A 15,338-nucleotide genomic window follows, 5' to 3' on the forward strand; every position below is an offset into this window, starting at 1 on the left:
TTAAGCAGGATGGATTATAGAAAGAAAAGAGTATGTGGTAATGATAGAGTAAAAGGGAAATTTATCATTGTACTTATAACTGCTTGCAAAGAAGATAGGAAGCTGCTTCTTCATATCATTTTTCTTTTCTATTTTTCTTCTACTTTAGCCTTTGTTGTATTTTTATCTGTCTCTTTCACTTCTTTTCTTTTTCTTACTTTATGTCAGTTTGTATAAATGTTTACCTTCTTTTTTAAGCCGGGCCACTCTCCAGTAACTGGGGTAGGTTCAGCACACAAGGAGATGGATGATTTATCTGTGCAGAGAAGAGACCAAAGGGCAAAGGGTGTGACTCCTGCGTCATGCAGCACTGAAACTCTAATGCCTACTATTTGCCCTCTCGCTCTCTGAATACTTCCCTTTATTCTGTGTATTAATGCTCCTTTGAACAGAGGGACAAAGTCTGAAGTTGAAACCATGTTCCAGAGACAGACACAACTCTTTCTGTGGTCTTTTTCCTGATTCTATGCTTAGCAGAGGGAAATCCTGTGTTTGTTCGATCAAACCACCTGTTACCACAACAATTCAGAAGGTAAGCCGCTTTATTAAACCCTACTCCCCTCCCCTCTGATTGATGGAAAATAGCACTGATTTCTCAAGTTCACTTATTCATAAGTGGAGCCAAACCCAGCCTCAAAGAATGTTGGTCTTTTCAATAACCTTTAATGGATCTTGGCTAATGTTAGTTAAGACAGGTTGCCTAGATTAGTACGGTAATTGGAAGGAAGACCACCTGGGAATTCCAGGGCTATTGACCAGATTAGGACATGTATTAAAGTTTTTTAAAAGCAGTTTAAAAGTCCTACAAGAAGTCTCTACATGACACAGACAAGAAAGCCAACTAGTCAACTGGAGGGTATCTTTATCTTACAATAATTTTATTTTTTGCAATAATTTAAGAAGGGTGAAAGGTCTCAGGTAGAAAGGGAAAATGTAATAACATTGATGACCATGGAAAGAGATGCAGTAGTAGTAGAAAGTACGTACAAGGAAGAAGCCTTTAAAATTATCTGCATGTAAAACAAATTCCTTGGGGGGGGGGGTTGGTCTATTAAAGGGAATGACTATCTTGTGATTTTTAGCTTTTAGGTAGGAATGACAGGAAGTCCTGGAATTAGTCTCTGGCATCTCCAATTAAAATCCAGGCTGTATGCCCAAACATTTGGGAACATGAAAGCATGGGATCTGCTACTAGTCAGATTAATGATGAAGCTAGGTCAGATGAATTGACCACACTACCAAATTTCCTGCAAAAGTGCTATTCTTTAGAGTTATGATTAAATTTAGCCTAAGGTCTGGCTATTTAGAATGTTGAGAAGAAATATAATGCTTCAATCACAATTGCAGAAATGATTTATAAAATGCAGGTCTAGAATATTTATTTATTAATCCAATTTATATGGCTATCCATCTCTGCTAGAAACTCTGGCTGGTGAACAAGACTGTAAAAATCTGAATTCAGAATGGAAGATCGCTTCAGCTATGGGAATGGTGCTTACAGCGAGTGAGTCTATATATTTAAATATTTTTAAATAGTTTTTTTATTAGTTTATAATATAGCATGCAAAAAAAAAAATACAAAAGTAAATTGTAGGGGGAGGAGCTGAAGTCACGATGACACAACATGCGATCTCAATGCTCTGAGATTGCAGTCAATACTTTTGCCACTGGGTGGTCCAAATGGACCTAAACCATCCTGCAGAGACTGTGAACAGGAAGAATACATCTTGCTGATCTCAGGGACATCGCAAAGTCCCTGATTGATCCAAGAGAAGTTCTTCAAGACGGTGACAAAAAATCCAGCCAAATGGCTGATGAAGTCGGGGTGGCTCCAAAACGGAAGGATATGGAAAGAGAAAGTGTTTCCAGCTGGTGAGGAATTTTTACTGTTTTAAAAGTGACTGCCTATAAAAAAAAACCTTAAAGTTAATTTAAATTGGAGAACAGAAGAAATAAGCGGCGGAATTAAATTTGGACTGGTTTTGGATAGGGGGTTATCTTACTTTTTAAATGCTATCTTCACGGATGGAATTTATGCAAGCCTTTTAAAACGAATGGATTAAGTTTCCTTCTTCTATTTTTTTTCTTTTACTATTCTCTGTAATCTATGGACTAAAATTCTCCTCTTTCATTACTGTGAGTGTTTTTCTAACTCATTTAAGAATTGGACTTTTTTAAACTTGAAATACAAAAAAGATACAAAAAAACAAAGAAATACATTGTAACACTGTTACTTGGAGGCTAGAGGTTTGTGTATTGGAAACAAAACACTTTTTTCACTGATTAACCTGGTTTGACACCTCAAGGTCTCACAGCTTGTTTATAGAGAGTGATAAAACGAAAAGCACAGAGATGTTCCTTTGAAGTAAAGGTGAAATGTTATTGTGATGCTTAATTCTGTTAAAGCCTTCTAAGCTAGAGCATCGGTCTTTGTTAGCTGGAGATATTGGCAGAATTTCAACACCAGAAAGAAGTTTTAAGTCTGCAAAATATACTCAGAAATTATCAGATACACGTGAGAGGATAGAGAAAAAGTTGGAAGTTTTAGTGCACCTAACAGCAAAATATGATGAAGAAGTTGAAGATGCTAATCAAATGGAAAAAGTGACAGTTAAAATCCTAAAAACCGAAGAGGAAAATGAATATAAAGAAATTAAAATTGCTGATATTTATGGCAATTGGTTTGTCTCTGAAAAGGGAAAGAGTGGAATACTGAAAGAGGAATTAAATGGAGGGGAAATCTACCACAGATGGCACGATACAGAAGAAGGGAAAACAAAATAATTTATGGATTTAAAGAGAAAAATTTTATTAGCAATATCATTGATAACATTACCGACAATCAAAGATAAGCTGATTAAGGAAACAAAAGGGCATTGAAATTACATGAGAGATTCTATAAGCAAAGAGTTGCTAAGAGGAGTCCATACAAAGCTGATTAAGGAGATGATTAGAGGACTGACACCACAAATGGCAGAAGATACGAGACTGTTTTGCTACTGGAAAGATACAGGTTGATAGATGGAAGAGTATAATTTAAAACTAGCTAAACTTAGCAAAATTTAGTGATAATAGATATAGTTAAATAAATAATTGATAATGATAATAATGTATAAATTGTGTAGTGTTATGATAAGTAATAACTGAATATGAATATTGAATGGTACCCATGAAAGGAAGATTAGAAACCCTTTTGGATTATATATAAAGGTTAATTTAAAAAAGAATTAAGTTAGATTCAGTTGTCTTTTTTTAATTTTTTTTTAAATTTTTCTTTTAGATTCAGTTAAGTCTTGATTATTGGGGGGGAAATGATATGATGCAGGATATAGTCAAATAAAGGAGGGATAATGATAATAACATATATATATGTATGGGTACAACATAATGAAATGGGATGTAAATTGTAAACAGTGATTTGGAAAGAAGGACAGAAAACTTTGTTATTAAATATTATGGATGTTTAGCTAGAATAGGACATAAGGATTCTGTGTTATTGGAGGATTTTAGAAATAGTAAATGAAATGCCAGTATGTGGTTATGTATTAAATCTTGGTATATTTTATGATGATGGACGTTTAAACAATTATAGTCAAATGAAAATGGAGGTATAATGACGGTAACATGTATAAATATCTGAGTTAAAATACTTGAGTTAATATGAATTATGCTTGATGACTGTGGAAGAGATGCACGAAAGTCTTTTGTAACCAACTGATGCACTTTCTACAGTATGTAAAGAAGGAAGATTTTATCTGTTGTGTTTGTTTTAAAAATTAAAATAAAAAACTTTTATATAAAAAAGTAAATTGTAGGGAAAATAGGAAAGGGGAAAGAGAAAATGAGGGAAAAGAAAAGGGAAAAAGAAAAAAAGGCATTGACTTCTGGCTCCCTTTAGTTAGTAAGAACAAGGCATTCACTTCAAACCTCAACTTTTTCCATAATTGTATTAATTAGCCATTTCTATAAGAACAAATCTATCTAATCTGTAAAACCCAAAATCAAAGTTTCTTTTTTTTTCCACCTCAAGCATAAAATCCAGAAGCTGTTTCCAAGTAGAAATAAAAGTATTTTTATTTTTTTCCTTGATCAAAAGGGTCAATTTAGCCATCTAATGCCATCAGTTTTGCTGCCATTCATCCATTGTGGGGGTCGAGGTGATTTTCCATTTATGTGCATAAAGAAGTCTTGCTTTCATCAACATATATAACATCAAAGTTCTGAATTTTTTCCCTTAGATCACTTTCCACTAAACCCAAAAGCAAAGTCTCTGGTTTTCTCTTTATATTCACTTTAAGAATTTTCTGTATTAAAATATGAAAAGTCTCTTCTTTACATTTACATTTCCAACATTCATTTAAAATGCCTTCATACATTCTTGACAACCTATCTGGAGTTAAATACCAGTGATATATCATCTTATAGGCATTTTCTTTTAAGCTATAGTTTAATGTAAATTTTAAACCTTTATTCCTATATATTTCAATCTTATTGAGAATTTGCCACAACAAACTAGTCTCCAGTCTAGACACGGATTTGAGAAAGTCTTTGTCAAAAGTCTTTGGATTTGGATTCTAGACATTTTAAGTGAAATTTAGCACACACAGCATCTCAAAGAGCAGATCATTTCATTTTGTCCAGAATCATGCATTTTTATTATTGTAACTTATTAAAATTCCTGATTCAGTAGTAGCAGAGGGGAGGGAGGAATAACTGAGATATAAGGGAATATAAGTGAATAACAGGCCTTTAAAAAAAATTGAATCCATGTAATGGATCTTTGTTTTGTTTTCTCCACAGTGATCCTGGAACGGATTTCAGCAGAGACAACAGCATGTCCAGGCCAAGTGCCAAAGCCATTTACCGTAAGGATAGCCTGCTCTCCTCTTTCCAGATCATTCAAATGGAATCATATCCTAGAGGACAATTTTTTTTAATCAGAGCAAAAATGCAGTTGTAGCTACCATCTGCACATTGTCTACTTTCTTATGTAGGAGTATAATTCTTTTATTTCAAGAAATAGCCTAGAGAGAACCAGATGATGAAGATGATTGATGACGATCACGATGATTGTCACACTCAACCAGATTTTTAAACTGGATCTGATATTTTTATCCACCTATCAAGTCCTTCCCTGAGACCTGGAATAGGCAGATATTGTTTGATGTATTAAAGGTATTGTCACAGGATATAAGCTGTTCCAAGGAAAGCTGCCTTTTGCAATTGACTGGTGGTGATTTGTCAATGCTGATGGTATTCATGTCTTGCCCCAGATATTTTTGGAATTGCACTCAAGGCTTCTATTACTATCTTTGCTTTCTTTCGCCACTGTTGTTCCATTTCTATTTACAGATCTTTGTATGTCATGATTTTCTCCAGTTTTTTCTCTTCTATTCTGCTGTCTCCAGGTACTGCAACATCCACTATCCAGATTTTTTTTTATTTTTTTATGAACAATTGTTAAGTTTGGGTGTTATGTGGCAGGTACTTATCTGTTTGAATTCTAAAAGTCCCAGAGCACTTCTTTATTTTGTATTATTTTATCTATTTTGTGGTCCCACCAGTTCTTGCTTGTAGGCAAATGGTATTTCTTGCAGATATTCCAGTGCTTCATTTTTGCCATTTGATCATGGCATTGATTGTTTATAGTCAGTCTATGCAATCTTCTTGCAGCAGCTAACTAGGTGGTTCACTATTTCTTCAGCTTCTTTACAGAGGCAGCATTTGCTGCCTGTTGCTGCCTTCACAATTCTATCTTTATATGTTTATCTTCTTAAAGCCTGGTCTTGTGCAGCCAGAATTAGTCCCTCTCTTTCTTCAACTTTCTTGCTCTTAGCCATTGTCAGGTCTTGTTGTTATCTGCTTTGTCTGCTATTGTTAATAATACTTTGCCTTGACTCTTTTCTATTCTTTATTTGGTCTTTCTTGTAGGCTACTTTTATCTATCCAGTACTTGGTAACCCTCCATTGTATGCTAGCTTCAGTGCATCGTCTTCACTGTCCATCAGATATTCTTCCAATGCCCTTTTTATTTCTTCAACTCTCTGATGCCACCTGGGCAATATTCCATGCCCACTTATGCTCCTTTGTACATGAAGTCTGTCAACGTTGCTTCATGGGTACTTCAGGGCATGATTCATTGTCATTATTTTTCTGGCGTGGCTATCCCAGACGTTTAGTTCTTCTTGAGTCCAGTCTACTATTCCAGCTGTGTATCTAATGACTTGCCAAGGTGTTGTTGTTTTTTAAATTATTATTGATATGCTGCCCAACTACCAAATCTGATTCTGGATGCTTTACAAATTGTTGAAAACATTTAAAAATAAGGAAAGATCACAAAAATAAGACAACACAAAAAGAAAGAAATGTGGCAGAGAAAGCAAACCCAAATAGGGGCAAAGAAATGGAAGAAGAGGGATGCCAATCCTCTCCAAAGGTCTTGGAAAATAGGCCTTTGAAACACCAGTATTGGAGAGGGGGACATTTGAATCTCTCAGGGGAAACCTCCCTCCACAGAGCTGCACCAGAGAAGCTGTGCTTCTGAGTTCCCAATAGATAGCATTGTTTAGTCAAAGGTACCCAAAGCATGCCAACCTAGTCAAATCAGAGCTGGCAGGAAAATAATATGGGAGATAGGCGATCAAGTAACCAGATCCTGTGCCATGTACTTTCTCACTCTGTATCGAAGATAGGAATATCAGCTGATCTTCAGGCATAAACTAGTTTAGAAAAGTGGAGGGTTCCCCTCGTTCTGTTATCTTCTCTGAAAAAGAAACTACCCCCTTCCCTTATTAATTCCCTCTAATTGGCACGTAAAGCAGTCCTGGAGAAACCAAGATGAGTGAAGCCAACTCCTGCCCTCACCTGTCCTCGAGACATAAACTTTCTCTGAGGTTTTGGGTTATCATTTGTGTGGTACCCACTACAAACTGCGTTCTAATTGCCATCCCAATGTACACTTAAAGCAAAAACTGGAGTTGAATTCTGCCTTTTTCCCCTTCACAGGTCAAAGGAAAGAGTACAGTAACACTATAATGAAGGCTGAGCATGACTTTCGGCATCGAGTGGAGGTAGGAAAAACCTTTGGAAGCCCAGAAAGATCCCTGCCATTCTGCTCAGTTGCAGAAGTTGGGGGCACTTATCAGTTACGTATGCTCTACGTCAGGGGTGTCAAACTTAAGGCCGGGGGGGGGGGAAATCTGGCCTGCCGAGTACTTAGATCTGGCCCATGGGGCTGCCCTGGAAACAGTGAAGAAACGGCCCACGGTGTCTCTGCCAGCGAAAATGGAGCTCGGGAGGGCTGCACGCATGTCCTCCTGAGCTCCGTTTTTGCTGGCAGAGGGCTGCAGGAGGCCGTGAAAACTGAGCTCAGGAACCCATTTTCTCTGACAGAGTGCTTGGGCCACCATAGATGGCGTTAACATGAGTGATGTTGAGCTAGCCATGCCCACCCTGGCCACCCCCCCCCCCAAGGTCAAACACAATCCTGATGTAGCCCTCAATGAAATCAAGTTTGACACCCCTGCTCTACGTAAGCCTCATCCATTTTTCAATGAAATAATTTTGGGTCCTTTTGTGCTGATCGTCCTGAAGAGGAAATTACCTATCCATTGGCTCAAAATGCTCTGAGTCTGAACTTCCTGCATTGCACATAGAGTTAAGTATGATGGTTGACAAGATTTTGTCTTATTCCATAATGCTGTGCTTCCCATGCAGGATGATTTTTTTTCTTTACCAGTTCTCTGGTGCTAACCTCTTAAAGGCGTTCAAATGATTTTACAGAATGGTGAAAAACAGAAAATCAGCATTAATAACATCCTCAACTTTTACATTTTTAATTTACCATTCATTCATAAATTAGTAAATTTACAACCTTCATTATACAGGTAATCTTCAACTTACAACCCCAATTGAGACAGAAACTTCTTTTGCTAAATGAGGGAGTGATTAAGTGAGTTGGGCCCTATTTTATGACCTTTTAGGCCACAGTCATTAAGCAAATCACAATGGTTGTTAATTAAATCATGTGGTTGTTAAGTGAATCCATCTTTCCCCGTTGACTTTGCCTGTTGGAAGTCCCCTGGGAATGTTGGGAATGATGATCATTTCACCCCAGGACACGGCAAATTTTGTAAATACATGGTGATCACCAAGCAGTCAACTTTTGATCATTTGACTGCAGGGACACTGTAATAATTTATTTTATTTTATTTCTTAGATTTTTAGACCGCCCCTCTCCCAAAAAGGGACTCGGGGCGGTGTACAGTCAATACAATAAAACCAGTCATAAAATTAAATACATTTAAGCTACATTTAAGATACATTTGGAGGGGAGATAGGCTGTACTAAGAAATAAATAATTCTAATCCTAAAAACATCACAATTAAAACCCCAAACCCTAAAATAAAATAAATCCCTGGGAGGTAAAACTAAGAAAGTGCCAGGCCAGCTGATTGAAACAGGTGAGTCTTTAACTTTTGCCGGAAGGAACGGAGGTCGGTGGTAGTTCGAATGTCTGGGGGGAGGTCATTCCAGAGGGTTGGGCCCATCACAGAGAAGGATCTACTCCTAGGTGTCGCCCGCTGGCATTGCCTAGCAGACGGCACCAGGAGGAGCCCCTCCCTGTGTGAGCGGATAGGTCGCAGGGACGTATGTGGAAGGATGCGATCCTGCAGATAACTAGGTCCTCTGCCATGGAGCGCTTTAAAGATGGTGATCAATACCTTGAAACGCACCCGAAAGGCCACAGGTAGCCAGTGCAGCTCGCGCAGGAGAGGTGTTACGTGGGAGTAACGTGTACTTCCCATAATAACCCGCGCGGCTGCGTTCTGAACTAGCTGCAGTCTCCGGATGCGTCCCAAGGGAAGCCCCATGTAGAGGGCATTGCAGTAGTCCAGGCGAGACGTCACCAGCGCATGAGTGACCGTGCGCAGGGCACTCCGGTCCAGTAGGGGGCGCAATTGGCGCACCAGGCGAACCTGGTGGAACGCCCCCCTTGCCACGGCTGCCACATGGTCCTCCATTGACAGCCGGGCATCAAGGAGGACGCCCAAATTGCGCGCCTGCTCCACAGGGGACAGTTGTTCGCCCCCTATGGCCAGCAATGGGGTCAGCTGGCTAAACCGAGGTGCCGGTAACCACAGCCACTCGGTCTTGGAGGGGTTGAGTTTGAGTCTGTTGTCCCCCATCCAGACCCCGACGGCTTCCAAACACCGGGACATCACTTCGACAGCCTCGTTGGGGTGGTTTGGGGTTGAAATATACAGCTGAGTATCATCAGCGTAGAGATGGTACTCAACCCCAAAACCACGGATGATCTCACCCAGCGGCTTCACATATGCGTTGAACAGGAGAGGCGAGAGGACCGACCCCTGTGGCACCCCACAAGTGAGTGGCCTCAGGGACGACCTCTGCCCCCCTGTCAACACACATTGCTTCCGGTCGGAGAGGTAGGAGCCGAACCACCGCAAAACGGTGCCTCCGACTCCCATCCCCTCCAACCGGCGCAATAGGATACCATGGTCGATGGTATCAAAAGCCGCCGAGAGGTCTAATAGGACCAGGATAGAGGAGCAACCCCTATCTCTGGCCCTCCAGAGATCATCAACCAACGCGACCAAGGCTGTCTCAGTGCTGTGCCCAGGTCGGAAGCCGGACTGGCGTGGGTCTAGATAGTCGGATTCGTCTAGGTGTCGTGGGAACTGCTGCGCCACCACATTCTCGACAACCTTCGCCAAGAAGGGGAGGTTGGAGACTGGACGATAGTTAGCTAGCTCCATTGGGTCGAGCGAAGGCCTCTTGAGCAAGGGTCTCACCACCGCCTCTTTCAAGGCGGTTGGTAAGTATCCCTCACCCAGTGAGGCGCTCACCAGGCCCAGGAGCCAGCCTCGTGTCACCTCCCAGGCTGCCAGTACCAGCCAGGAGGGGCACGGGTCCGTTAAACAAGTGGTGGGTCGCAGCCGTCCACGCAACCTGTCCAAATCCTCGGGGGCAACAGAGTCAAACTCCTCCCAGAATGGTCTCTCAAGACTCGCTGTTGGCGGCTCGTCTGGTCCACTGACGGAGGTCCACCCGCTCCGGATCTGATCGATTTTGTCCTGAAGATATTCCCCAAACTCCTCTGCTCTACCCTGTAAGGGTGTCTCCCGCGCCCCCTGCGATAAAAGGGAGCGAGTCACCCTAAACAGGGCGGCAGGGCGGTTATCCGCGGACGCAATAAGAGCAGCACAATATCTACGTTTGGCCGCTCTTATTGCCACAAGGTAAGTCCGCAAATAGGCTCTTACCTGTGTTCGGTCAGATTCGGAGCGTGAGGACCTCCACCTGCTCTCTAGACGTCTCCTGTGGCGCTTCATCACCCTAAGCTCCTCAGTGAACCAAGGAGCCCGGGTGGGTCGATGCCGCAGGAGAGGTCGCAAAGGCGCAACCCGGTCCAAGGCCCCAGTCGTCGCCCTATTCCAGGCAGTCACTAGGTCCTCGGAACGGGAGCGGGACAAGGCTACAGGTATTGGCCCAAGCTCCGTCAGGAATCTGTCAGATTCCATCAGGTGCCTGGGGCGGTACCAGTTTATAGAGTCTGGTTCCGCCTCCTCGCGGTGGGGGATAGCGCCAGGGAAGTCCAGCCGGAGGGATGAGTGGTCTGACCATGACAGGGGCGTGATGACTAAATCCCCTATTCCCAGATCACTCGTCCACTGTTCAGATACAAAAATGAGGTCCAGTGTGTGGCCCCCTTCGTGAGTGGGGCCCTGCACTAATTGGGTCAGGTCCATGGCCGTCATGGAAGCCATGAACTCCCGAGCCACCTCGGAAGCCGCTCCCGTTGACGGCAAGTTGAAGTCCCCCATGACCAAAAGTCTGGGAGTCTCAACTGCCGTCGCTGCGATTAGCTCGAGGAGCTCGGGCAGGGCTGCTGATGCATAGCGAGGAGCCAAGTATACAATCAGCAAGCCCCACTGCCTCCCTGGGCCCCAGCTCACACCAAGGGACTCACACCCGGGTATCTGAGGGACAGTGAACTCCCTCGGCTCTAAACATTCCCGCATAACCACCGCCACCCCACCACCCTTACCCAGGGCCCGAGGCTGATGAAATGCACGAAAACCCGGTGGGCACATTTCCACGAGGGGTAAACCACCCTCGTGGCCCAACCAGGTCTCCGTTATCCCTGCAAGGTCTAGCTCCCCCTCTGAGATCAACTCATTAATGAGGGGGGCCTTGTTGGTGACAGACCTTGCATTGCAAAGCATCAGCCGCAGGCCCTGGCTCTGTAGCACCTGTCCACCTAGACTGCAGGGGTTGGTACAAGCGACCGGGCGTAACCAGCAGTCACGGTCTCCCAACCGACCTTGGGATCTTATCCTGTCCTCGCATCCCCACCTCCCCGCGACCGTTGTAATAAGACAACCCTCCGCTTTTGTGACCTTTATATTCCCTCCCTCCACCGCATCCCCGTCCTTCCTGGACTCACCTGTCTGTCCGGCGCTGGCTTTCCTCCCGGTCTGATTAACCCTCCCCCCCACCCTGGAACCCCCTAAAAAAGATAAAAAACATTTTACTAAAAATCCCCTTAGCTTCCGGTTCCTGCACCTCTCGGGGTCCACAAACCCGTCCTCGAGGCGGGCCCTTGAAAGGGCCAAGGGCCAAGCCTGCGAGAGAGGGGCCTCCCGCAGGCGGAGCAAGTCTAACCTCGAATACATATATGATCATATGTGTGAAAACTGACTCCAAGTCACTTTTTTGATTCCTATCATAACTTCAGTTACTAAACAAATACTGTATTTTTCGGACTATATGACGCCCCGGTGTATAAGACGCACCAAGATTTCAAAGAGGTAAGTAAGAAAAAAACAGTTTTTGTCCTCCCCAGCCGCCAGGAGCACTCTGCAGGCTTCAGCAGGGCTGGAGGAAGGCAAAAATGCCCCCGTTTTTGTGGGAAATGGCCCATTTTTTTGCAAAAGGGGGGCATTTTTGCCTTCCCCCAGCCCTGCTGAAGCCTACAAAGTGGTTCTGAGGGCTGGGAGAAGGTAAAAAGGCCTCAGTTTTTTGTGGGAAATGGCCCATTTTTTGCCCATTTTTCACAAAAATGAGATGCGGGGGCAGGGATTTGGGAGGCCAAAAATGGCTGTATTTGGTGTATAAGTCACATCAACATTTCCACACTCTTTTAGGGGGGAAGGGTGTGTCTTATACTCTGAAAAATATGATAGTTGGAAGTGGAGGATTATCTGTATATTCAGAGATTGCCTTCCAACATCCAGATGAATAAAAATAAATTAGGGCAAAGCCTATTATTGGCTGTATTCACACAACATTCCTAATTTGATGACTGAACTATTCTGTTGTTGTTGTTTTGTAAAATGTACGGAATCCCAAACTAACCAAACTGTCAAGGTTTTGTTTCAAGTAATAGTCCCTGGCAAAACTCTGAGGCAGGTGAATTCCTCAAAGAATAGCTTTATTGGAAATATATTGGCACATATCTGGTGAAAACCGACTCTGAAAGTTCCCACGGTTTTCACCTAATTAAAAGAAAAAGTTTCCCAACAACCCCAAACAATCAGTCACATGGTCCAATCAAGACGCTGTCTGGTTGTCCAGTGACCTCACTCCTCCTTCCACGGTCCAGGTGTGAGACGGTCCTTGATTCTCAAGAGAAAGTGTTTTATTTTGGCTACACAATTCCCTCTATCTCTAATCCCCCCTCCCTTTCCCTCAGCTCCAGTGTGGCAACACTGAAGTTCCAATATGGCTCTAGTCAGGTCGTCTTCAGGGTTGACACAAGCAGCCTTGGTTTTCACACCATGCTATTCAATCAAACCCACCCCCACCCCCACCCCCGTTTGAGCTTCATGTTGGATGAATGCAGCTACTGTAATTAGCCTGGCTAAGCATGTTGCATATATACAGCCACAGGTGGCAACTCACTTCTCCTGGTACACATTTGTCTGAATATCTGCAAGAGACTGTGGCCTATTCTTCTGACAGAAAGTTATTCCAAATTCCAGCATTAGAAGCCTATATCTTTTGGGTGATTAATATTTAACTCACTGAATTTTAATCAGATAAATTTAGAACTGTTTTCCTGCAGATGGAATATTAATTTTTCTATCTTTAATGTTTAATCTTTTTTCATTCTTTCTTACAGTAATATAACAACTCTAAATTACTTGTACATATTAAACAATTATGTAATCAATGATTAACCACCCAGTTTAATGAGCTATATGTTGCCTCTGTTGAACAAAATTCCCACCATAAATTAATCATGTGAAAAATGCCGCTGTTTATTATTCTGAACCAATTGAAGTTAATAGCATATATTCTATATGCAGCATGGTTGGTGCTTCCCTACAGTACTTCCTAGTGCCTCTTATACATTGATCCTTTCACAACAGTTACACGTACACCAGGGGTGAAATTCAGCAGGTTCTGACAGGTTCTGGAGAACCGGTAGCGGAAATTCTGAGTAGTTCAGAGAACCAGCAAATGCCGCTTCCCGGCTGGTACCAGAGTGGGGAGGGAATGGAGATTTTGCAAGATCCTTCCTCTGCCACGCCCACCAAGCCACACCATGCCCACCAAGCCACGCCCACAGTAAAAAAATTGAATTTCACCACTGACCAAAGTCCATATTTGATCCACAGCACCTTTTGACTTGTACTATTGATGGCAAAGAAATCAACAATGTGGAGAATTGTATTGAGCGACTCAAAATGATGCATGCCCAAAGCCAAGTGTGGGGCCAAGATATGCTTTTGCAGATCAAGGAAAACAAATTGTTGCTGATGGACATAGAGTCTGAGGTAAACAAAGCTTCTGTATACTTTATTTCACACCCAATTTGCATTGCCATATTTTCTTACAAGCTGGGATGGGTACCTGGGACAACTGAGACAGACTAAATATCTGAACAGTAGCCATGATACTGCTATTAAATAAGACATTTAAAATGCCAAGGAATAGCAAAGAACTACTGTACACTCATGGACTGTTGGGACAGAAAGTTGTGCCCTTTTCTTTGGACCTGGAAGGCAGCAGCATGGTCCTTTCTGCTACATCTGGTGTGTTTGGTTTTTTTTTACCTACAGGAAGAGCTGGACTGCTATCCCTTGGAAGATATCCAGGATTGGGTCTCCATCCTTAACCGTTGTATTTACAACTCCATCTTGGCCATTTCTGTTAAAGACATGAACGAGCAGAAAACTAGTATCTTGCTCTTTCAATGCGAGCAGATTGGGGTAACTATAGCATCTCTTTAATTTGGAGGGGACAGATTTGAAGGTAGCCTAGAGACAAACTGCAGGTTTCTCTGAAATCCATAATCACATGCAACATATCTGAAATTGACACCTTTGCTTAAAATATAGCAGTCCTAGACAATCTGATTTGGATCTGTGGCACTAGAAGAGTTGGGAAATTGTTCTCCTCTGGCAACATGATTGCCAGATTTTAATAAACATGTGGGGAACCTTCCATAGTCTAAATCCTACTGTTTTCCTAGTGTTTAACATAAGGGGATTAGCAAAAAGAACGTTCCTGTTTATCTTATAGGAGTGGGGAATAATTTGCTCGGGTATGAGTCCACATAATTTTCAAAAGGTTAGCCAAAGGAAATGTTCTGCAGTAATAGGATAGTACAGAATAACAGAATAATAGAGTTGAAAGAGACCTTGGAGGTCTTCTAGTCCAACTCTCTGCTCATTTCGTGAAAGAAATGGTATAGGAAAACATTCAGACAAATGGTTGTCCAATCTCTTCTTAAAAGCTTCCAGTGTTGGAGCATCCACAACCTCTGAAGGCAAGTTGTTCCACTGGTTAATTGTTCTGTCAGAAAATTTATCCTTAGTTCTAGGTTGCTTCTCCCATTGATTAGCTTCCATCCATTGCTTCTTGTTCTACACTCAGGTGCCTTGGAGAATAGTTTGACTCCCTCTTCTTTGTGGCAACCCCTTTAGTTATTAGAGCACTGCTATCATGTCGCCCTTAGTCTGTTCTTTCATTAAGCTAGATATACCCAATTCTAGCAACCTTTCTTTATATGTTTTAGCCTAATCATCTTTGCTGCTCTTCTCTGCACTCTTTCTAGAGTCTTCGCATCTTTTTTTTACAGTTATAGTGGTGGAGATCAATTTGTATCAGACAATAACAGTAGCCATTCCAGTTTAAAGCTGGAAGGTCTGAATCCAGAGAAACCTGAAAATTGCTTCTTCTTTCTTTTAGGCTGACTTGCTGAAAACCAAAATACAGAAAGCTATTGGGGAATGGAGAACTGAACGTCAGAATCATGATATGCTCAG

General features: G+C 42.3%; 1 protein-coding gene across 1 annotated transcript in view; it reads left to right on the forward strand.

Moving 5' to 3' along the window:
• The first annotated feature begins 433 nt into the window (after positions 1 to 433).
• The window catches only part of EPS8L3 (EPS8 signaling adaptor L3), a 35,794-nt gene continuing 20,889 nt past the window's right edge, over positions 434 to 15,338 (forward strand). The window contains exons 1-7 of the mRNA XM_081949649.1: positions 434 to 571; positions 1,460 to 1,543; positions 4,840 to 4,904; positions 7,045 to 7,109; positions 13,686 to 13,844; positions 14,130 to 14,279; positions 15,262 to 15,338. Of these exons, the coding sequence (XP_081805775.1) occupies positions 1,503 to 1,543; positions 4,840 to 4,904; positions 7,045 to 7,109; positions 13,686 to 13,844; positions 14,130 to 14,279; positions 15,262 to 15,338 (557 nt within the window). The 5' untranslated portion in view covers positions 434 to 571; positions 1,460 to 1,502. The remainder of the gene's footprint in view (positions 572 to 1,459; positions 1,544 to 4,839; positions 4,905 to 7,044; positions 7,110 to 13,685; positions 13,845 to 14,129; positions 14,280 to 15,261) is intronic.

This window comes from Natrix helvetica (assembly GCF_964273705.1).
Source record: "Natrix helvetica genome assembly, chromosome: 3".
Lineage (NCBI taxonomy): Eukaryota > Metazoa > Chordata > Lepidosauria > Squamata > Natricidae > Natrix > Natrix helvetica.